General features: G+C 49.4%; 1 protein-coding gene across 1 annotated transcript in view; it reads left to right on the forward strand.

The window, feature by feature from the left end:
• LOC6593600 overlaps positions 1-22,490 on the forward strand; it is a 49,279-nt gene extending 26,789 nt beyond the window's left edge. Inside the window, exons 12-22 of the mRNA XM_026987935.1 lie at positions 135-341; positions 1,132-1,277; positions 2,007-2,182; positions 3,538-3,996; positions 13,793-16,265; positions 16,328-16,574; positions 16,655-16,862; positions 16,935-17,175; positions 17,285-17,754; positions 17,830-18,002; positions 18,132-22,490. Of these exons, the coding sequence (XP_026843736.1) occupies positions 135-341; positions 1,132-1,277; positions 2,007-2,182; positions 3,538-3,996; positions 13,793-16,265; positions 16,328-16,574; positions 16,655-16,862; positions 16,935-17,175; positions 17,285-17,754; positions 17,830-18,002; positions 18,132-21,015 (7,684 nt within the window). The 3' untranslated portion in view covers positions 21,016-22,490. The remainder of the gene's footprint in view (positions 1-134; positions 342-1,131; positions 1,278-2,006; positions 2,183-3,537; positions 3,997-13,792; positions 16,266-16,327; positions 16,575-16,654; positions 16,863-16,934; positions 17,176-17,284; positions 17,755-17,829; positions 18,003-18,131) is intronic.
• Positions 22,491-22,667: the final 177 nt, after the last annotated feature.

Here is a 22,667-nt window from a genome sequence, read left to right on the forward strand (position 1 = left end):
CCGCATTTCTTTTTGCGCATTTCTCAAATCTTACGCTCTCCTTCCCTCCACTGTCGTATCGTATCAAACACACATTTGAATCGAAACGTTTATCGAACGCAATCGAATGTCTATCGAACGAATGAATCATGTAGCGAGCTCCCCATTCGCCCGCCGCCAACGCCAGATCAAGTGCCATCCTCATGGTGGAATCCCATTTGTTGTGATAAGAGTCTATTGGTCGGAACCTACAAGCATGGCTGTGAAATGTATCGTCAAATGCGCGCCGATCCCAATCTGTGCTTTGTCACCCATGTGGGCGCCGGTGCCGGTGACGATTTGGCCGTCACGAATTTGCCGATGTAAGTGCTCAAAAAAAAACCAAACAAAAAAAACAAAAGTAGTTAGCATAGCACCATCCATAAATACCATTAAGTAATCCCCCGCATAAGCCACATACTGTACTAAAACTAGAGATAATCCCCCCATATAACATGCTCAGACTCTGGCCAGATGTCAAGGAGAGAAGGATAAAGGATCCAAAGAAAATGCTTAAGTCATTCGAAACCATTCCCACAAATACTACTCACACACAAAGGCATAATTCATTTAAAATACATATCTTAATTCCTTAAATTGCTGAACGCTTCAGTTTTGGGGGTTGGTTTCATGAAGATCAGTGATTCTAAACATTTAAATTTAAGAGTAAATCAAGTAAACAAGAGAGATGGGTGGGGTCTGATATTGAATATTTTTGAGATAGGATTTGAGATTAGGATTCATAAAAGTTGCCAAAAATGGTTCAACTATTGAAGAACTGTATTGTAATTGTTGTCCAGAAAGGATTTTGAATTAAAGTTAGCACAGCATGGTCACACTAAACATGAGCTTTCCATTCCTCTGGTCTCACTCACGGGCACACACTCATTGAAGCATTGTCTCATTGAAGCCATCCATTGCCGTTCACTGAATGTGTGGTGTGCGCGTGTGTGTCTCTTGAAATTTCTCTCAGTTTTTAAGCAAATCTTTATGTGGCATGTGCTCCTTTACCGTTACACTGACCCAAAATCCAAGTCTTTTATATGAAGCATATACTATGTTCAATCTTTTAGATATTTTATTAATCTAGTCTATGGTTGGTTTCTTGAACAGAATCGAAGACGATGCAAATTCTAAGCACGATGACGGCGACGAGGTGGACGATGATGGGACAACAACGACCAAAGATTCGGACTCCACAAAGTTGACCGGTGGCGACAACAAGGACTCGCTCGATCCGGAGCGTCCCAGTTCGTCGGGTAAGACCATCAGCAGCACAAGCAGCAGCGGCGATGGAAACGGCACCGAAGCGGCCACCAAAGCTAAAGCTAAAGCGAATGCTAATGCTAATGCCAGCAGCGACCTGGAATCGTCGTCGTCTGCCCCGACTGAGGGCAATGGCAGCGCCGTCGAGGCGACCGCCGATCAGCAGCCAGCTGAAGCACTCCCAGAATCGGCAGATCAAGATCAAGAAACGAAAAGCACAAAAGACAAAGCTAAGAGCGAGGTGCCATCTGGTGAGGCAGTCGGAGCTTCCAGCTCCACCTCGGGCGGCACCAAATCCTCATCCTCCTCAACGCCTGAGGCTGACTCCAGCTCGGTTGAGGCAGGAGGAGATGCTGCCGCAAGTGGGGCCGAAGCGATGACTGTCGACTCTGGAGAGGTAACCAGCGCATTGGACACTGAAATGGAAACTAAGACAATGAAAAACCAAAAGAAAAACAATGGCGAGGAGGCTTCTACGACAGCTGCTGCTGGAGGCGCCGCCGAGGATGCCGCTGCCATTGCTCTGGCCGATGCTGCCGGCTCACCCGAATCATGCACTAACGCTACCACAAATATCACCACCACCACCACTACTACTACTACTACTTCCATAACCAATCCATCATCCAACACCACCACCACAACCACAACCAACTCGGCGTCTGCAGCGGCGACGGCCAACAATTCAAACACCGAAAATGCTAACTCCAACTCAAATTTAGGCCTGGACGAGGAGGAGAGTGTCGCCGGTAGTTATCCACCGACAGTGGCCGCTGTCGAGGATGCCACAACCATGTGGCCATCGATGCAGGATCTGAACACGCGCCTCCGACGCGTCATTACCGCTTACCAGCGCAACTACAAGAAGGAAGAGCTCAAGCAGCAGCAGAAAGCCAAGGTTAGTCCCTCCAAAATGTTACTCCTTCGATCACAACCAAAACCCTATCATCTCTATCACCAATCCACTTCTATTATTCCCTCATTTCGTTCATTTATATTCACATAATTCACGTTAATTTTGTCACCTCTGTCCTCTAATCTTTCAACGAATCTTCGGCTCGAACCAAGCCAGCAATAAACTATTTATGTTTGGGTCAGGGCTTACAAATGACATTTCTGTATACTATTTGGCTTTAAATGTATATTTTACAATAAATACAGTGCGTTTTGGAAACAAATGGAATATATTTGTGGATCAAATAAGAAGTAATTCTTTAGAGGATCTTCATATTTATGTATATGTGCACATCATTGTTTTGTGAATTTCGCACTTATTTTCCGATTCTCTTTTAACATGTCTCGATTACATGTTCCATAAAATGTTTTAATTCAATTGATTTTTCAATTAAACTATTATTTATCGCTGTTGGTCTGAAAGAAGTCAATAAGTTCGTATTCGTATTCGAATCAGGGGTAAATTGTATCAAAGCATTTCTATCGAAGTTATATCGATAAAAAGACTATCGGAAGAAATCGAATTTACCAAAATATTTCGTTGGTCTTGAGATATTTGAACGGTGACTTCAATAATATTCTTATACATGGTTCCAAAACGCAGTCCGTTCAAAATGTTGCAGTAAAGATGAAAAAATTTGTTAAATCGTAAGAATAATTTGGCTTACGATTATTCTTTCCCAAAAATTTCCTCTCCTAACACACAATAAGAACACCTTTTAGTCACTTTTTCTTTTGTTTTCTGTTTGTTTTTCACCCTACCCTTATTTGTTGAATCATTATTTTTGTCGTAGTGTCCAGTGTTGAAACGTACGTAGTTTTGTTGCTTAGCTGTTGGCCCGTAGCTTAGTTTTTGCGAACCGTACACCGTAGTTTAAAAGTAGAACAGAACGGAACAGAACAGAACAGACGAAAGACAGCCCAGACTGAAGACGGAAGACTGAAACCCAACTGAAATCGAGAACCAAGAACCGAATCCGTAATCTCAAAACTAAAGAAAGATTGAAACAGCCAACAGCTGATTAACAAAACTATGTACCAGCTGGAAGATGCATTTATCCTGAAGGATGCATCAGTCCATTATCCATCCCTTATCCGACATCAATTCATTGGCTAAACCAAAAAAAAACAGAAAAAAACAAAAAAAAACCCATAACATATCATCCAGAATTCTCTAATTTTTCATCTCTCCTTCATCTTTGACTCTCATGATTCTTGTTCTTGTTGTTAAATGAGTTCTTACCACAAAAACCCCAACCTCTCTCTCTCTCTCTCTGTGTCTGTCCCTCTGCCCCACAGCTACAGGCATTGGTCTCGTCAACGCCACCGCTATCGGTTCCCACAACGCCCACCCTTCAGTCCATGCAAATGCAAATGCAGGGCGGTAGTGGCAACACCGGCTCCTCCGTCGGTGGCTCCAATTCGAGTGGCATCGGCAGTGGGTCGAACAGCCAGCTGCAACAGCAGCTCGATCCGAATGGACGCAGCCTGCAGGCACTGATGCAATCGCAGGGCCCCAGCACATCGGCAGCAGCGGCCGCTGCAGCAGCCGCAGCCGCTGGCGGCTCAGCGGGCGGATCGGGGCCGACGGGCAGCGGCCATGGAATGGGACAGCAGGGCAGCGGATCGACGGTGCCGGCGATGCCCACCGCCGCCGATATCAGCCTAATGTTGAGCATCCTCAACACCACCGATGTCAGCCAGTTGGCCAATTTGGATATCAATAAGCTGGCCATGTACCTCGTCAGCATGAACAATGTACGCTAGTGATGAGTACCACACATTATACTATATTTATTATACACAATATAACCCCAAAATGCATTCAATCCACCCCTTTGCCCAACCAATCAACCCCCTACTCACCCACTCAATGACCAAGAACACTCCACTGCCTCTCTGATACTCTTACGAGGGGTGTAATAGACAATGAACAGTCCTTTAACTGTTAACCTACCCCTCCCAGCCCCCGCCCCCGCCCCGATGGAAGACTGTAGCCCACACACTGACACAAAACCAAACATCACGTCACGTCACACAACAAATGTCGTTGTTCCTATCTAACATAACCCATAACACCACTTGTACTAATTGAATACTAACCTGCATGAATCATCGAAGTATCGATAGATCTAACGCTTTGATTGGTTACTAACATGATTACATTCCCATATATATTTTATACTGTATTTCGAACATATCTAGCTTAAGAACATTTCAAGGAAATTTACTATTTAGATCGAATCAACTTGGAACAAATCAAGCTATAATTCTATGGGGAAATGTCTCCATATCCATATGTGGAGACTTATCAATGAATTTTAACATATAAATAGATATTAATGCAGACTTGATAAACCTTAAAAGACTTATCTTAGGGGGCAGTCTCTAGGTGAAGTTCTATGTCTAAAGCTGTAGAAGTGAAATGACAATCATTTATCGATATATTGATCGATTTATCAGCGATTATCACAAATTGATAATTGAGCTTCAGAAGTGTTCAGATATGAACACAATAATATTAAGATCCAAACAAACTTCGAAAATAAATCGATCCCATATTTTGGGTTATTCGATTATAGAAAGACTAATGAATTAAATTAATCGATTAGTCCAAGTGCGTTTTTGCTGCGTTCTAATATTCCGATAATGATATATTGAAAGACAGTAACATACTAAGATTAGTATATTCAAAGTTCCTTATTAACAAAAGAAGTGTAGTAATTTTGTACTTTCTTGTTAGTATTGTGACTATTATCCCAAAGAGAGCATCAAAGTTACTAATCATTTCAAATTAGCGTTGCAAATTAGTCGATAATTCGATTAATCAAATTTAAATGATTTTCTGTTCTGTTTCTGCTCCCCACTCGATACACAAATCCACCCACCCACACTTCAGATAATCGAAAAATCTTTTTAGTGAAAAACAAAGGCTGGGAAACAGTGTGAATCTGACTAAATAAAAAGTAAATTTGACACCCACACAACCGCACCACCCGTTAACGCCACCTCCTCTGAGGTGTAATGTGCTGAAGGGAGGTGTGAGGTGTGGGTGGTGCTGGCGCTGCCGGCGGTCTGTCACCACCGTCTATGAATGCCTCTCTGTTTCTGTGTGTTCGTGTCTCTTGCCGAATGTACAAACAAAATTGAACTGAACGATGACAAAAGCCGAAGCCTCGAATGACTTCGGGTAGAAAGGCCACCAAAAGCAGAGGTAGAGTAAAAGCAGCAGCAGAGGGCAGAGGGAGAGTGCAAATACACTTATGCTTAATTTATGCAAAATAAAAGAAATACATACACTCGAAATGTGAACCCGAAATGCTGCACACGACCGATGCTCAGATTATGCTCGGGAGTCAGTCGCTGCTCTCCTTTGCACCCCACCCCCATCTCTCTCCTGCCCAACCAGCAGATGCTTCGCGAATGAGCAGCCAAAGCGGAGAAAATGTCAAACCACTTTGCACACAGCGAAACACCCAACCCCACCCCCGCGACATCGTCAACCCAGCCCAGCCCATCCAACCCTCCGCTAGTGCCTAGTTGTGTTGTGTTGTACAAACCGTTGCTTTCGTTTCCTTTTGGGGCTAGCAACTGCCACCAAACAGTGGAGCCCACCATATATTGGCCGAAAGGCTTGGGTCAAATTATGAGCGCGAAGTCAATTGTACAACCTGACGCGACGGCTTACCACTGTAGTCGAGAGCAGCCGACACGATGGGCAACCACGACGACTGCGACGACGGCGCCGAAGCTGCCGCCATTATCAAAAGGCAAAGCCAGCGAGCCATCAATCAAGCCTACAACAAAACCAAGAACAACAGCACTAAGAGTAGGAAAAGAAGAAGAGCAGTCGCAGCCAGCAGCAAGAAGAGAAAAAGCCAGCTCTTGGTATACCCTTGAGGGAGTATAGGGTATAGTTGACCAGATGTTGGCAAAGCAGGGAAAAAATATCTCAGTTGGTCAAGTTAGCGGAGAAAATATCAGCTGAAAAACAAAGATAATCCAGGCAATCATTAAAAATGTTATTTCCCCCTATTAGTCAGCGAAGTTTACAAAAACATCGAATGACCACATCAGAGAAAGGATGTATAGGGTATCTAAAGCTTCGGCACCCGAAACCAGCATTCCTTTCGTGCTGCTCTTATTCTTGCTTTGCTATGCTGTTGTTGTTCCTGTTGTTGTATTGACGAGTGAAGTTCTTCTTTGGTGACGATGATTGTTGCGGCGGCGTTGGTGGACGACGACGTCTGGTCGTTGAGTATTCGATATCGGGTCGGGTGGTTTCTGCTGCCTGCCGCCTAGCTACGCTACACGTTTGGCTTGGCTGTACTTACCGCCGCCACCGCCACCGCCTGCCCCTGTATGTGTATTAGTTTTCCATGCGAGTGTCTCTCTCTCTCACTCTCTCGGTGTGTGAGTGTAATTTTACATTTTCTGGATTTATCCAATGTTTAATTTTTTTTTTTTTCGTGTGCGCCCACCCAAAAGCAGCGGATGAGGCTGTGCTACTCTCTTTTGCTCTCACGAACTGAATTATTGAGCGGAATATGTGACTTGGCTCTGGCTGTCTGCGTGTGTGTGTGTGTGTGGTGACGGTGACCTGTTCCTGTTTCTGTCTCCGTTTCGGTTTCTGTTTCTGTTCAGTTCCTGTTCTGCATGCCCCAGCCGCAGGCGTTTCGATAAAGCAGCCTAATTGTGCTCATTTGAGCTCCCATCTTCATCTCCCTTCCACTCGTCGTTGCTTGGCTTTCGTTTCGTTATGCTTATTTTTATTTTTATTCGCAAGAGGCCTTTCTTCCTTCTCACACTGCAGCCGCAGCTTAAAAGCATTTTTTTCTGATTCCTTTTTGCATTTGCAACGTGTATTTAGAACACAGGCATAGATCTCTTTCTCTCTCGCTCTCTTGCGCTGTATGCTTAAGTGTGTGTGCATGGCTTTGCGCTATTCTTTTTTGTGCCAATCTTTGGCTGGAAACCCAGCCGAGCCCACCTTCGATTTGCTTGGATGCTTTTGTTGCTGACCGCTGACGCTGCAGCGCTGTTGCTGCGCTGTCTCTGTCGCTGTTGCTGCCATTCGATTTATTATTTTATTAGCATTTGGCGTTGCTGCTGCTGTGCACAGTGGTACAGGTTGGATATGTACATACATAAAATGTGGAATGTGAAAAACTACTAGTTGACTTTGGTCAAAAGTCGTGATTGGGACTTCTGTAATAAAATGTTATTCCACCAATGCCATTTTTCGATATTTCCTATACATGAGTATATTGTTATCCCAAATCCTGTCTTTCCAAGAAAAATGTCTCCTTGTTATTCAATTTTTGGAAATATACAATTTTCTTGATCCCGCACGTATGTTGCACATTTTGTTCCACTGTGCGCGTGCGCATCACGTGTTGCTGTCGTCGCATCATCTCGTTTGAATGCAGCTGCTGCGTCAGCGCATTTTTCACTTCTTTCACACCTGTCAGTCGTAAAACATTGGGAAAAGTCGCCGTTGCCTCAGCATCAGTACCCACTGTGCCGCATGGTCAGTCGCCAGTCTGTCAGTCAGTCCATCAATACGTGTGTCTACCTGCTGATGCTGCCTCTTTTCTGTTTCTCTCTCTTTCCGATTTAGTTTGTGTGTTACGCTTTAGTCAAATTTACGATAGAGAACCGTGCATCAGACCTCTCCCTCGCGCTGCCATCGCTGATCATGCATGCATGTGTATGTGTCAGTGTGAGTAAGTGCATTTGCTGAAGATGTGTCGCCATTGCATCGATTGTGTGGTGATGGTGGTGGATATACAAATATACTTATGCATACAAATGTGTGTGTATCTGTATATCTTTATCTTACGGATTGATTAATAATCTCGTTTCGTTTCGTTTTTTTTTTTTGCTCTGACTACGTGCTTATCGCACTTTAGTCATGTTTCCATCTTTCGCTTGAGTTTCTCACACTCTTTCTCTGAAAGAGACAGAGATTCGTGTGCATGTAGATTGGCCAAAGGTCGAATTAATTAAACAATTGCAAAATGCCAATAATCGAAGGGGCAGTCAAACACACATACACTCTTGTCATATATGGACAAGTTAAGCGGAATAATTCCGAGAACAGTCACCATTCTTCTGGCACACACACACCCATTGTACCTGCGGCTCTTAATCCATTTTCATGGATTCGCCTTTTTGCCTGATTCTCTCTGTTTGGTTATTATTTCATTTTATCCCTTTTTCCGCTGAGTGTTGTCCTGCGTCTCCCTTCCCCCTCCCCACTCCCGTCATTACCGAACATCAGACGCAGCCGTCGCTCCGTTCCCGTGCTCCTTCCCCATTCCCATCCCATCCCCCATTCTATCCACCTTCTTCTCTTATGCTCGCTCTTTCGCTCTTTATTCCTCAACAGTGTTTTTGTGGTACATTTGTTTCATTGCTTTGCCTTTTTTTTTTTGCCGTGTGATATGTTTTATTCCCCCCGCGCATAGCTCCCGCTCCCCTTCCAGCGTACACGTGTATGTGTGCAGGCTCTGCCTTCTTTTGCTTACATTACACAGTTGACACAATGCGGTGCTTGCTGCTGCTTTGCCTCCTCATTCTTCAACTCGTCCATCCAGTGCACACTCACTCACTCACACTTATGCTCGCTGTGGCTCTCTCTTGGTTTCTTCTCTCCCTCTGGCTTGGCTCTCTCGCTACTTTCGGCTCTCATTGAGGCTTGCTATTGCTCTCTCTATCTCGTCCGCTCTGGCTGTTGCAAGTGACGCTTGCCGCTCATTCACCTCAGACTCAGACGACAGGCTTGTGCCTGCCTGCTGCCGCCTGCGCTGCCCATCTCATTCATATTCACATTCACCCAAAACGGCGTTTGGCTTAATCTCACGATTGTTTGGTTTTTCTGCTCTCCTCACTCAATACTTTCGAGTCTGGCTAGCTGCTAGCGGTGCGGCGGCGGCTCTCTGTATCTGTATCTGGCTCTTGGCTTGGTTTTGGCTGATTCGCATTCGATTTTAGCTGCCGCTGCCGCTGTCGCTGCTTCCGTGCGCGTACGCGCCTTGATGTGACTGTATGGTTGTTTATGTGTGCCTGTGTGTGTCTGTGTGTGAGAAGTGTTTCTTGTATTTGAGTCCGCAATGCGCTCGCTCATTATTTGTTTGAGCGCCGCGGTGTAAAGTTGTAAAAAGTCCAAGTGCTCGTCCGTGGAGGAACGGCGGTAAACGAGAACGAAACGGAACGCGAACGCAAAACTCTTCTTGTCTCTGTCCTTTGCATATGTGTGTTCGTACCCATAAGTGTGTGTGTTTGTGTGTGCCTGTTTGTGGGAGAGAGAGATATAATAATCATAATAATCAAACGGAATGGAATAATGTAATTGACAACGTGCTCTCTCCATAGTCCATAGTTGTCTCCTCGAAACGAATTGAATGATAATTAGTGCTTAATTAAAATCAATAATCATGACGAGACCATAAAATCGAGCAAACCACATTCGATATCAATTCTCCTTGTGATACTTGTGATATAGGCGGTGTCCGTACAAAATGGAGGTTATTAAACCCATGGACTTTAGCAGCTTCTCTGCGTTTTGCGAGCATCTCAACAAATCTTCTGTGGCAGCAGCAGCATCAGCATCGGCAGCAGCAGCGGCAACAGTCACAGCCACAGCAACAACAACTACTACGGTTCCCTGCCTGAACAATGGAAATGGCATTTATTTGGAGGTAAAGCGGAATGACAATTTATTGCATGGGGCATCTCCACTCTGTCTCGCTTAATTAGAAAGAGAATGCAAAGGGGAATGGAAACTGGTAACTGAACGAAAAAAAAATGTAACGGAGCAAACAATAAACGTACTATGCCTATGGCGCTTTCAAGGAGTGGGAGTGGGAGGGGGGTGGTCGGAGTCCAGTATGAAGGAGCAGAAAGGAGCATGTGTGTAGCAGCAGCTTACATGCATGCCAAAGAAGAAGACAACTAAACCTACACTCTCACACTAACATATACATACACCTCCAACTCTAGCACTAGCAATGCGCTCATTTAAATTCGTTTTACCCCCGTTGGCCTCCCACTCCATACCTCCATACCTCTGCCACCGCCTCGCCAGCGATTCTCCTACGGCCAGTTCCAAGTCAAAGTCGAAGTCGAAGTCAAGCCGCCATCGTTTTCGTTTCCCCACTAATAATCATAATCAATCGCTCGCACTTGTAGTATCGTGTAAATGCAGAAGACGACGTCGACGTCGACGACGAGCGACAACGACAGCGATATAACGGTTGGCGGGGGGAGCAGAGCAAAGTGTTTGTGTGCGCGCAAGCGAGACGCAGATAGATAGGCGAAGAGGGTCTCCGAGAGTCTCTTTATCTGGTTCTGCGCTTTGTCGTTTGTTTTTGTTTGTCCCCCTTTTCGGATTTCGTTTCTCCTGTTCATTCGTTGGCGGCTGGCACTGGCTCTGCCTCTGCCTCCGCCAAGGAGTGTGGAATGGATACGTGGGGAGGGAGAATGGATAGGTGGGTGGTAGTGGGCAGGTGCAGGGGCAGGGGGAATTTGTTGTAGTAAAAAAGCCGTTAGCTGTATAAACAGAAACAGGCGAACAGGGTTGCCAGCCCGTGCGCCACACTTGGCATCCTTTTGGAGCAGCAGCAGCAGCAGTAGCAGAACCAGAAGGAGACCCTAAACACAAACACAAACATACGTATGCGCACATAAACTATCAAACAAACACTTGAATATGCAAAGACGAAACCACAGTAGAACTTGGCTAAGAAGAAAAATGAACAAACTATAAAACAATACTATGCGCAATGTTTATAAAGAATTGAATTCAATCTCTATTAGAAAATATCGAATTGGGCCACTGTAGGTGCTACGGGAACAAACTAGTATGGAAATGTTTATAAAATTCAGGAACCTTTGGCCCCTTCACTTTAACACAATATCCTCTCGTGGGAGGTTCCACTGTAACGTCTAGCTGTGTGTTTGGCTTGCATTTAGTTGTGGCTTTGATTTCACATTAGTTGAGATGGGCACACACCGCAGCAGCAGCAGCAACAACAACAACCTGGCAACACTTGCCCGGTACGCTGCTCTTTCTCACACTCGCCTCGCCTCGCGCTCTGCTCTGCCTTACGACATTTGTATACGTAGTTTCTCGTTCCGGTATCTGTCTGTTAAGGAGCGGAGAGTAGGGCAGGGGGGGGGGAGGCATTCTTCTCCTTTGGACTTGGGAGACAGAGCGGACAGAGGAGAGCCCCTTTTGCAATTTTGTGTATTGCGATGCTACTGACTTTTCCTGGGCACCCATTATTATCATAACTAACTAGGAGAAGACAACACGTACACGTACATCTATACGTACATGAATATGTATTGTATAGAGGAGACCCAGCTCTTGAAAGTGTGTGTGTGTGTGTGTGCTGGAGAGTCGTCGTCGCTCCGTTACGGGTTGTGTGCGGCGTCGGCCCCGTGCAATTGGTCTCGCAGGATTCATTTGTTTGTCTCCGGGTGTGTGTGCGCGCCATGGCTGCCTCTTGCCTCGTGCCTCGTGCTCAGCTCATGGCTGTGTCGCCTTTTGCCCTGTGCCCTGTGCCCGTGCCCTCTGTCCTCGCGCTGCCCCGTTAGAGCAAAGCCAAAGCCAGAGCCAGAGCCAGAGCGGAGCGTTATTAGGGGTGTAAAATGGATTTTTTACTTTTATTATTATGATTTTATTGTATTTCCAGTTTCAGTTTGTTCGTATTTAGCCATCGTCGCACGTTCTCATTCTCTCTCTTCCATTGTCTCTGTGTTTTCTGTTCCGCTGCTCTCTGTTGTGTGCATTCTCCTCTCTCATTTTCATTTTCCGCCTTTTGCTTTTGGGCTTGCCATTCGCATTTTGTTTTTGCTTTTTCGCAAAAATTGTAATTCAAAAGCCAGGCGGCAGTCACCGAAGGGGAGGGATGGGAATGGGATACACCGAAGGGGTATAGATGATGGTGATGAGTGTCTGCCCTGGAAGGAACACCCCCCTACACACCACCAACAGCAGGAGTAGCAACAGCACCACCATCGGCAGCAGCAGCCAGCGGCAGAAGCAGCAAAGCACCCACCCCTCTGGGGGTCGTCTCGCATTACGTGAGGGGCGGCGGCGGCGGCGGCGGAGGAGAGAAAGGCTTCTGTTCGGTTCGGTTCCTGGTGGACGACGACGCTTTTTAATTCCTTTTTCTTCTTTTGCCTTCGAAATTGTGTAAATATTCGTAATGAATTTGCACTTGCAAAATGTACATATCACATCCGGATGGATACGTCGTTGGTCGTTGGTGGGTGGCTGGTGGGATGGGGTGCTGTTTCCAAGGGAGACGTGAGTGTGGGTACAATAATTTATCCAATGCATGCATACACGTTGCTCGACAACTGTGGGATAATTTCATGGAATTGTGGGGGATTGTTTTTTGTATAGATAATACGAGAAGAGTACGACTACTCGCTCGTATCTGAGGCAATCTATTTTGATAAATGGACTTATTTTATTCCCATAATTGAGGGAGGGGAATAATTGAAATGGAAATATGTAGTTATAATTTTGTGGAATTTATTATTTATTGTTATTGAAAGATATGCAGCCCATGATTTAATAATATTTACGATTACTTAAAGTAATAAATAAAGTCTTTTATTTTCTACACTTTTTATTGAATTTATTAATAATTGATGTATTTGAAAATATAAAGCCATTAAATTTACAGTAGTTTTTGAGTTAAGTTTTTGAAAACATTTAATCATGATTTCTGTGCTAACAGAGTACTAACTGTGCGGAGTCGAAATTCCCCTAAAAACACTATAGGTTTAAAGAGATTAACACACACTTACATATGCACATGCACACAGCTTGCAAGGGACTCTTCGAGTTCGAATGAACGTGCAGTTGAAAGAGCGAGCGAGTGCGAAGGGGAAAAAGACGAGAGGGGCCTAGAGACGGAGATCGGAGGAATGCATGGAACTGGAACTGGGGAGGTAACACAAAAGAGTGAGACGGAGAGAGAAAGATACCGCGAAGGGAGAGGAGTAATAGATCCCGTTAGGGAGCATAATGGGAGCAGTGGGAATAGCATAGCTAGTTGTCCCACTCTAGCCAATGGAAGAGGGTCCTTGCACTTGAAAATGGAAGATTTTAGTCCCCCTCCATATTTCCTCTACTGATTCGAAATAGTTGTTTGAATATTTTCCACTGTACTCCAGCAGATTAAAAAGATCCGAGATATTGTTTATTAAATTAGAAGTATCGCCCCAAAAAAAGTTCTTGTGGCAAGAGCACATTTGAAATGGGAATTGGGGGGAATAAATATCATCATATCAGAAGGAAAGGTGTCTATAGATAAGAAATATCTTATCTTTGGTTTGAGACTGGAATTTGCTTGTGTGACGAGGGGCCTAGGCATCCCGTCTAATCTGTTGAGTCATGGAACGGTTAACAAAGTAAAATTACATCACTATCTTCCGTACGATCCCTAACCCACTCCCATACACTCCCATACTAAACCGGAAATCCCTCTTCTGGTGATTCTAAACTAATAAATTTTCCTTATTTTTCTTTTAGAAAATGGAACGCCAGGGCAAAATGGAGATGGCGGCCAAGGAGCGCGAGGCCCAGCGACTGCAGCTCATTCCCAAGAAATGGAATCGCCGCGAGGAGTACGAGTTCCTGCGCGTTCTCACCGGCTACGGTGTGGATTTGCATTTGAGCACACCCATGGGAGGCAGTGGAAGCAGCCTCAGTCCCGATTGGACAAAATTCAAACAAATGGCCCATCTGGAGCGCAAGAGCGACGAAACGCTGACGGACTACTACAAGGTCTTTGTGGCCATGTGCAAGCGCCAGGCGGGGCTCAAGCTGAGCGAATCGGAGCGCGGACTAGAGGGCATCATTGAGGAGATCGAGAAGGAGCATGCCAAGCTCATATTGGACCGACTGGAGCTGCTCGGGAAGCTGCGCGAAGTGTCGCGACATCCGCATCTGGAGGAGCGGCTCAAGATGTGCGCCATGAATGCGGACACCCCCGACTGGTGGGAGCCGGGCCGCCACGACAAGGAACTGATTGCAGCAGTGCTCAAGCACGGACTGTATCGCTCGGAGACGTTCATCTTCAATGATCCCAACTTTAGCTTCTGCGAGTCGGAGAAGCGTTTCATCCGGGAGTTGGAGGCACAGATTCAGCGCACCATTAAGCTGGAGGCCTTCAATGCGGAGAAGCTGGCCGCGGCAGAGAAGGCAGCAGCGGCGGTGGCAGCAGCAGCAACGGCTGCAGCGGCAGCAGCAGCAGCAGCGACTGCTGTTAAGAACGAGGTGATCGACTTGGACGATGAACTGATGACCGATGAGAGTGTAATCAAAAAGGAGGCAACTCCCGCCACTACGCCCGTCAAAGATGAGGTCAAGGCGGAGGAGGAGAGCCCCGAGAAGAAGAAGGAAACACCTGAATCCCCAACGGAAGCCTCTGCAAAGAAGAGCGAAGACTCAGAGGCAGCGTCTGTTGCAGAGGAAACTGAGGAAGATACGTCCAAAATCAAGGATGAAGATACAGATACAGTCAAGGCAGAGTCCTCTCCAGAGAAGGAAGTCCTCTCCGCAGACGCAGAGGAAAAGTCCAGCGAAGCGGGGAAGGATGCATCTGCTGCAGAAGTCACAGACGAGTCGAAATCCAGCGAAGACCTAGCGAAAATGGAAGTGGATGAGCCGATAGCCGAAAATGGAGAGGAGAAAGAAGAGACGACATCACCAGAAGTTGAGGCAGAGGATGCATCCATAGAGTCCACATCTGCGGAGGAGAAGGAGAAGAAATCTAAAGCCAGCGAAGAGGCCAAGGAAAAACCCGAATCCATGGAAGAGGAGATGGAAACGAAAACATCTAAAATGGAGACTGAAGATGTGGCTGCCACAGAGGAGAAGGCGAAATCTCCTGCCGTGGAATCATCCCCAGAGAAGGAGCTCTCCTCCGAAAAGGAAGAAGAAACCTCTGCTGAAGAGCCAACAGAAGACAAAACCGATAACAAAGACAAGGAAAATGAAAATGAGGAGAAGAAGGAGAAGGAGACGCCTGCCGAAGAGGCGGAAGCTTCAGCGGAGAAAACCCCAACACCGGATGTGGCAGAGGCAGAAAATACTAACCAAGTCACGCCCAAAAAGGCGACAGAGAAGCCAGCAAGCGAGGAGGAAATCTTGGATCTGGTAGCCGCCGGCCCACCCACCGATCCCGACGACGATGAGGTGATGAAGGAGAAGGAGAAGGCCGTCGAGGAGGAGTGCAAGAAGCAGGCCGCCGAACTGAAGGCCCGCTTCCCCGATCTCGAGGTCATCCAGCCCGCCACCGTTAAGCAGCAGAAGCTCGAGAAACCGAAGCTGGAGATGTGCATGATTCGTTGGTTCAAGGATTTCGCATTGGAGCGCCGCATCGCCCACATTGTCACGTGTGTGGAGGCCAACAAGTGGCCGGTGGACAGCAAGTACAGTGCCTTCGCCAGCTGCAAGGGTGCCACCGATCTGAACATCGCCCTGCACGAGTCGATACCCCATCTGATGAACAGCGTAGAGCGGCGACGCTCGACCACACCCGATGTCATCACCATCACGACGGATCAGGGCGTCACGAAGCATCTGCAGGCATCGCAAATGCAGCTGTCAAATGTGGCTGCCAGCAGCAGCATCAGCAGCTCCACCGCGGGGGGACAACCCTCTTCGGGGATTGGATCATCCCTGAAGCAGTCGACGGCGCATACGCACACGCCCACGCTGCCCGGTCTCGATGCCAATAGCATCAATGCGGCAGTGGCTGCCGCTGTGGCCGCCGCAGCGTCTGGTGGGAATCCCACGTCGCTGTCATCCCTGCTGCCAGGCATGTCCCTGAGCGCAGCCACCGGCTCCTCAGGAGGCTCCAGCAGTGTCGGCGTCGGTGGCGGCTTAAATGTCCCCAGTGGCATGTCCTCCAGCGCTGGCAAGAAGCGCAAGCGTCACATCGCCATCGACGTGGAGACGGAACGGGCAAAGCTGCACGCCCTGCTCAACAGCTCAACAAGTAAGTCATTATATTCGATTCCATTCTTATGCCGCATACTTACGCCGTTTCCACTTCTACAGTGGCACCAAAAGATTGGGAGAGTGAAATAGCCAACATGGAGGCTTTGACAGGCACTGGCACTGGCTCTGGACGTGGACGAGGCGGAGGATCCTCCTCGGCTGCCCTGAGTGGCATGCAACCGCCGCCGGCGCATCAGCATACCTCGCTCTCGCGACAGCAATCGTCCGGGCAATTCAGCAAGCCCGCTGTGCCGGCAATGAAGACGCCACCACCATCCATGGGGGCACCCATGGATCTGTCCTCAAGGTGAGGATCGCACAGATTCTGTTTCCAACAGAAGAAATAACTAATCCAATCTCTCCCCCCCGTCACCCGCGCCCCTGCAGCAGTCTACCCAAAATGAACATGACGGAAATGCTCAAGTCCGCCTCCAGTGCGGGGGCCATTGATCTAAGTGAAGTGCAGGACTTTTCCATGCCCTCGCGAAAGTCCAGTGTCCATGCGGCCCTAAGCTCCGCCTTCCCCTCCTCGATGGGTGGCAGCAAGAGCAAGCTGGATGATACGCTCAACAAGTTGATGAAAAAGAATAATTGCGTAAGCGAACAGTTGATTAAATCAAAAGCAAAAGAAAACACCCACAAACCCTGTTTCTGTTCTTCCTTCCAGACCATTGAGGAGCCAGTGATCGGCAAAGAGAAGAAGCGCAAGAAGCTGGATGAGATCGTTTTGGGTCTCTCGGCTGCCAAGGAGCAAAAGACCTTCCCGGATCCATCGTTGCCATCCTCGAAGAAGCCCCAGATTCCGCCGAGCGTCTCGGTGACGCCTGCCAATATGCAATCTTCGTCCAGCCAGCAGCAGCAATCGAACCAGAAACCCTTCACCATCACTGTGACCACAGTGCCCGGAAGTGAGTTTGAGTCTCTGCGCATTGCTTTTTTACAATTGGGCCCCCAGCGCCACTCCATAGAATCCCTCGACTAATCTCCTAAATCTCTCTCTCTCTCTCTTCTCTACAGAGTCCAAGGGCGGATCATCCGGAGGCGGCGGCGGCGCAAGCTCCTCGGGCAGCAGCGGCGGCGGAGGTTTGAGCGCCCTGCAGAACATGGCCATGGGAGGACTGTCGTCGAAGGACAGCCTGAATGCCTTGCTCGCACAGACAATGGCCACCGATCCGCAGACGTTCCTCAAGCAACAGCAGAAGATGATGCAATTCCTGCCCCCTGCCCAGCGCAAGGCCTACGAGAACATGCTCGCCGAAATGGAGCAGGCGATGAAGCTCAGCTCCAAGTACTCCAACTCCCCCCACGACACCAAGGTCAACAAATGGCTCTCGGACATGACCAGTCCACTGAGCGATCAGCTAAGCATTGACTATGTCGGCGGTGGTGGTGGCGGCGGCGGTGGCAACAGCAGTGCTGGTGGCTCCTCCAACAGTCGCCGTTCCAATCGAGGCGGCGGCGGCAGCTCCCAGCAATCTGCAAGTGCGGCACAGCTCCAAAAGCAGCAGCAACAGCAGCAGCAGCAACAACAGCAGCAACAGCAGCAGCAGCAACAACAACAGCAGCAGCAACAGCAGCAGCAACAGCAGCAGCAACAACAGCAGCAGCAGCAACAGCAGTCGATGGCAGGGCCACAGAACCTCACGGGAGAGGAGCCAGTGCCAGTGATAAACAAGCAAACGGGCAAGCGTCTGGGCGGCAACAAGGCGCCGCAACTGAAACGACTAATGCAATGGTAAGGGCTCTTGGCAGAATGTCAATATCAGATCAGACTCCCTAGCATTGCCTCTCGCTTATGGGAACTTTGAATTGTCCTCTCTCTATTTGGATTCCCACATTAATCCCTGCATCTTCTCCTCTATAGGCTCACGGACAATCCCAACTATGAGGTGGATCCCAAATGGCTCGAACAAATGCAGAATCCCATGTCTGCGCCCTCGCCAAAACCCAGCTCCATGGACAGCTATGGTTCGCCGGCTGTGAAGTCGCATGGCGGTCGACCCTCTTCCAATTCCAGCAACGCCTCTTCGTCGTCCCATAACCAACAGCAGCAACAGCAGCAGCAGCAACAACAGCAACAGCAGCAGCAGAGTGCCGCTCAATCGTCGGCTGGAAATCAATCGAGCCAATCGAAGAAGTCGTCGCGTCAACAGTCGGCTGCGGCGGCTGCCTTGGATCAGGCGGCGTTGCAGTTCAGCTCGCTGGCAGGGCTCAATCCCAGTCTGTTGGCCAATCTGCCGGGACTGGGAGGCTTCGATCCGAAAAATCCCCTGGCGGCCTTTGACCCCAAGAATCCGCTGCTGTCGATGCCCTTCGGGGGCATGCCTGGAATGGCGAATCTGCCCGGATTGGGCAATCTGAACAACATGAATCTGTTTGCCAGCCTCGCGGGCATGGGAGGATTGGGAAATCTGGCGGGCATGGACGCCAATTCGCTGGCTGCGCTCATGGCTGCTGCTGGGCCAACCCTGGGGGGCCTCACAGGCACCTCGGGCGGGGGTTCCGGCAAGAGTCAGTCGCAGGTCGGCGGTGGCGGAGGCGGCAACTCCTCCTCGTCCAGCAAGAAGAAGCAACAGCAGCAGAGCGAGGCGGCGCAACTGGCGGCCGCGGCAGCAGCCGCTGCAGCAGTAAATGCTGGCGGTGGTTCATCCGGCGGCGGAGGAGGAGGACAAGGGGGCAAGAATTCGGCAGCATCGCAAGCATCCCAATTGGCCGCCGGCTTTCCGTTCCTCTTCCCCAACCCGTCGCTGCTGTACCCGCCCATGGGGCTGGGTGGCCTCAATCCGTACTCCCTGGGATCGAGTGGCCTCGGCTCGGCCTACGACCAGCTGGCCCAGCAGTACAACCTCCTCAACGGAGTGGCGGCCACCTCGTCGGCGGCCAACACCTCCTCGACGCAGTCCAAGTCGCACCAGTCGCAGTCCAAGTCGAGCAACTCGCGCAACTCCTCGGCTGCGGCGAATGCCGCCGCCTCCAACTCGGCGGCCAATCTGATGAATGCGATGGCCAGCATGAGCGGTGGCCAGAATGTGGCCAGCACCGTGACGACACCGTCCAGCTCCAGTTCGGGACGCGGCAGGCAATCGAGCAGCCGCAATGCCCAGGCGACGCCCACCGCGGCGGACATGGCCCAGTTGAGCAGCCTCCTGATGCCTGGAGCGGATCCCCATCTGCTGGAGTCGCTCAGCCGGATGAGCAGCATGGATCTGGCCCAGGCCACGCGCCTGATGAGCTCCCTGGGGATGCCACCGCTACCGACGCCCTCGAGCAGCGGCAGTTCGAGTGCCAGCAGCAAGCGGGCGGCCGCTGCCGCCGCGGCCAACGAAGCCAACGCTGCCAATGCCGCAGCGCAGGCGGAGAAGATGGCAGCCAAGGAGCAGCAGAAGTGGTTCGAGAGCCTTGCACGCGGAGCCCTGCCCACGGATCTGGCCGCACTGCAGGCCTTCTCACAGGGCAAGATGCCCTCCACGTCCTCATCCTCGGGAGGGGGCAACTCGTCGTCCAGCAAGAGCTCCAAGTCCGCCTCGAATGCAGCAGCAGCTGCAGCAGCGGCGGCGGCTGCGGCAGCCGCACAGCTGCCACAGATTCCGGGAATGTCAAGCGACTTTTCGCAGGCATTCCTCGCTGAGATGGCCGCCCAGGCGATGGCGGCGGCCGGTGGGTCCCTGCCATTGAGTGGTCCCGGATCGTTGGCCTCACTCGCGGGTTTGACTGGAGGATCCCAGGGCAACAGCTCGTCCGGCGGCAACAGCAACTCCTCTGCATCGAAGCGGCAGCGGGAGCAGGATGCCTTCAAGCAACAGATGGACTACTACACCAAGACCCTGGGTCTGGGATCGGGGATATCGCTGATACCTACGTCCTCGTCGGGCGGCAGCTCCAGCAGTTCGGCCAATGCGGCGGCTGCTGCCTATGCCGCTGCCCTCGACGCGGAGCAGCAACACCATCAACAACAGCAGCAGCAACAACAACAGCAGCAACAGAAGTCGAAGCGATCCCGCAGCGAGATGCATCACACGAAGGAGGAGCTGGCCAATGCCGCCGCCGCCTTGGCTGCCGGACTGCCGCTGAATCTGGGGGCCAGCATGAGCAGCATTGAGAAGAGCCTGAGGGCGGGCAGCAGCTCCAGCAGCAGCTCCACGCCAGCTCCCATGTCCGTGGAGCAGGACAAGGTGACCCTGACGCCCCTAAACTCTGGCGGAGGAGGATCCTCCTCATCGAACGCGGCAGCTGCTGGCCTGGCGGCCAATCTGCCGTCGCAGACTACCATCACCATAGCGCCGCCCATCAGCAGTGGAGCCAGCACAAGCAGCGAGCGCTCCGAACGCTCAGAGTCCCGCATATCCCTGACCATCACGAATGCGGCGGATGCCGCCAAGCTACCGCCACCCTACGAGGAGGCCGACGAGCTGATCATCCAGCCGATACTCAAGAAGCCAGCGGCACCCGGAAGCAGTCACGGCGGCAGTATCGAGGATCTCGATGCTGTTGGCAACACATCGGCGGCCAACCTCAGTGGTTCATCCTCATCATCGGCCGCCGCGGCTGCTGCAGCGGCCGCCGAGGAGAATCGCCGGTCTTCCAATCGCCTGAAGCGACCACGCTCTGGCAACGACCAGGCGGCCGCCATGGAACAGCCGCCCGAGAAGCGGCGCGAACTACGGTCCACCCGGCATACGCGCCAGTCGGCGGATGCCGCTACGCTGAACCTGTCGGCGGGCAGCGAATCGGAGGACCGGAACGAATGAGTATTGCGGAGATCTGAGCGAACGCGCTAGCAGGACGAAAGGGCCCCCGAAAGGGGGGCCACAACTAGACGACAAAACCCCAAGGAGAGGAAGAAGAAAATAATAATCACGAAGAATATAAAGATAAATGATAAGAAGATGGAAAAGCAGAAGCAGACCAGAACCGGAGCAAAAGCCGAAGCCGAAGCTGAAGCTGAAGAGATAGCCGCCGCCTCGTCCGCTGATCAAAAAGCTCGATTGCGTCGCTCGCGCCGAAAATTGAATTCTAGGCTATCTGTTACCACTAGACCCCTTAAGCTTAAAGTTGTGTAAAGTATAAGGAAGCATATATATATTATATATAGATCTAGAACGTAGGAGGAATGAGCAACTGCTGTTGCAGTCGGAGGAAGACTGCTGGAGGATCACTGCTGCTGCAACCACTGGCTCTGCCCGGCAGTCGCGGACACTGCTGCAACCCCGCCCGCACTGATGGCCAGAGCCAGAGCCTCAAATAAATGGAATGGTGGCTGATTTGCCATGCGATTCGCGGATGTGCAAAGGGTTCCGCCGATGAAGTGCTCCAACTGCTGCAAAAATTGGAGCACCAAGCGGTGCTGGGATCATTACGTACGCGCCACGCAACAGAACAGCCACAGCCACATTCCCATTCACATCTGATTGATTCCCCCGGCAGCATATGCGTAAATATCCATAAAGTTACGAGTATATTAAAAAGCGCTTATAATTTAATTGTAACGAGAAGCAGAGTGCTGCCGCATGCTGCATAAAGATTATCCGTTATCCGTAAATTATTGCAACAAACACACGTAGCCGATAAGCAGAGAAAGCAAAGCGAAAGCTGAAGCTGAAGTAATGTTTAGATCTTAGACCAGCGATGCAGATCATATCGATCCACACACAACAAACACATAATATGTATGTATATCCATAGATCTATACAGACTCCACACTTGGGTTTCTCGCATTGCTGCGCTGTCCTCACACACATGAAAGTTTATACTATATAATGATGATGATAATGATGATACCTGTAAATAATTTATGAACCAATCCCCCTATGAAATGGCTCTCGCATTGCTTAACGTTTTTAAGATTGTAAGACAGACACCGTGTATTCTCAAACTGAATCATTTTCCATAATTCTTAACCCCCCCGCCCCATAACTATGTTGTATTGTACCGCCCGCCCTCTCTGTACCGTCGTATCTTTTGTCTCTTGTCCTGCGTGTAATTTGTATAATTATTATTTTAATTCGTGTAATTAGTGAAAGGAATCCATGCCTAGATTTTAATTTTATATTTGTAATTTGTATGTTTTTTATCGCAATTTTGTGTGTCGTGTGTCTCCAAAAAGATCCGACGCGATCCCGATCATCCGATCAGGCGCGTAACTAAAAACAAAAAGATATGAAAGAAGAAAGAAACTAGCATGAACAATGTTTATTGAAAGAAAAATAGAACTTTTTAATTAAACCAATTTTAATGTAATTGACGGAAATGAGAATGTGGTCGAATCGCCACGATACGCATTGAGCATGAAAGATACACAAAGAATTATGAAATTATTTTGTCCGCACTCCACTGAACAATCCATTCGGACAACAAGAGCAGTACAGAACAGAAGCGGATGCGGATTCGGATGCGGATCAG

This window comes from Drosophila persimilis, unplaced genomic scaffold (genome assembly GCF_003286085.1).
Source record: "Drosophila persimilis strain 14011-0111.01,24,50 unplaced genomic scaffold, DperRS2 tig00000124-arrow-pilon, whole genome shotgun sequence".
NCBI lineage: Eukaryota > Metazoa > Arthropoda > Insecta > Diptera > Drosophilidae > Drosophila > Drosophila persimilis.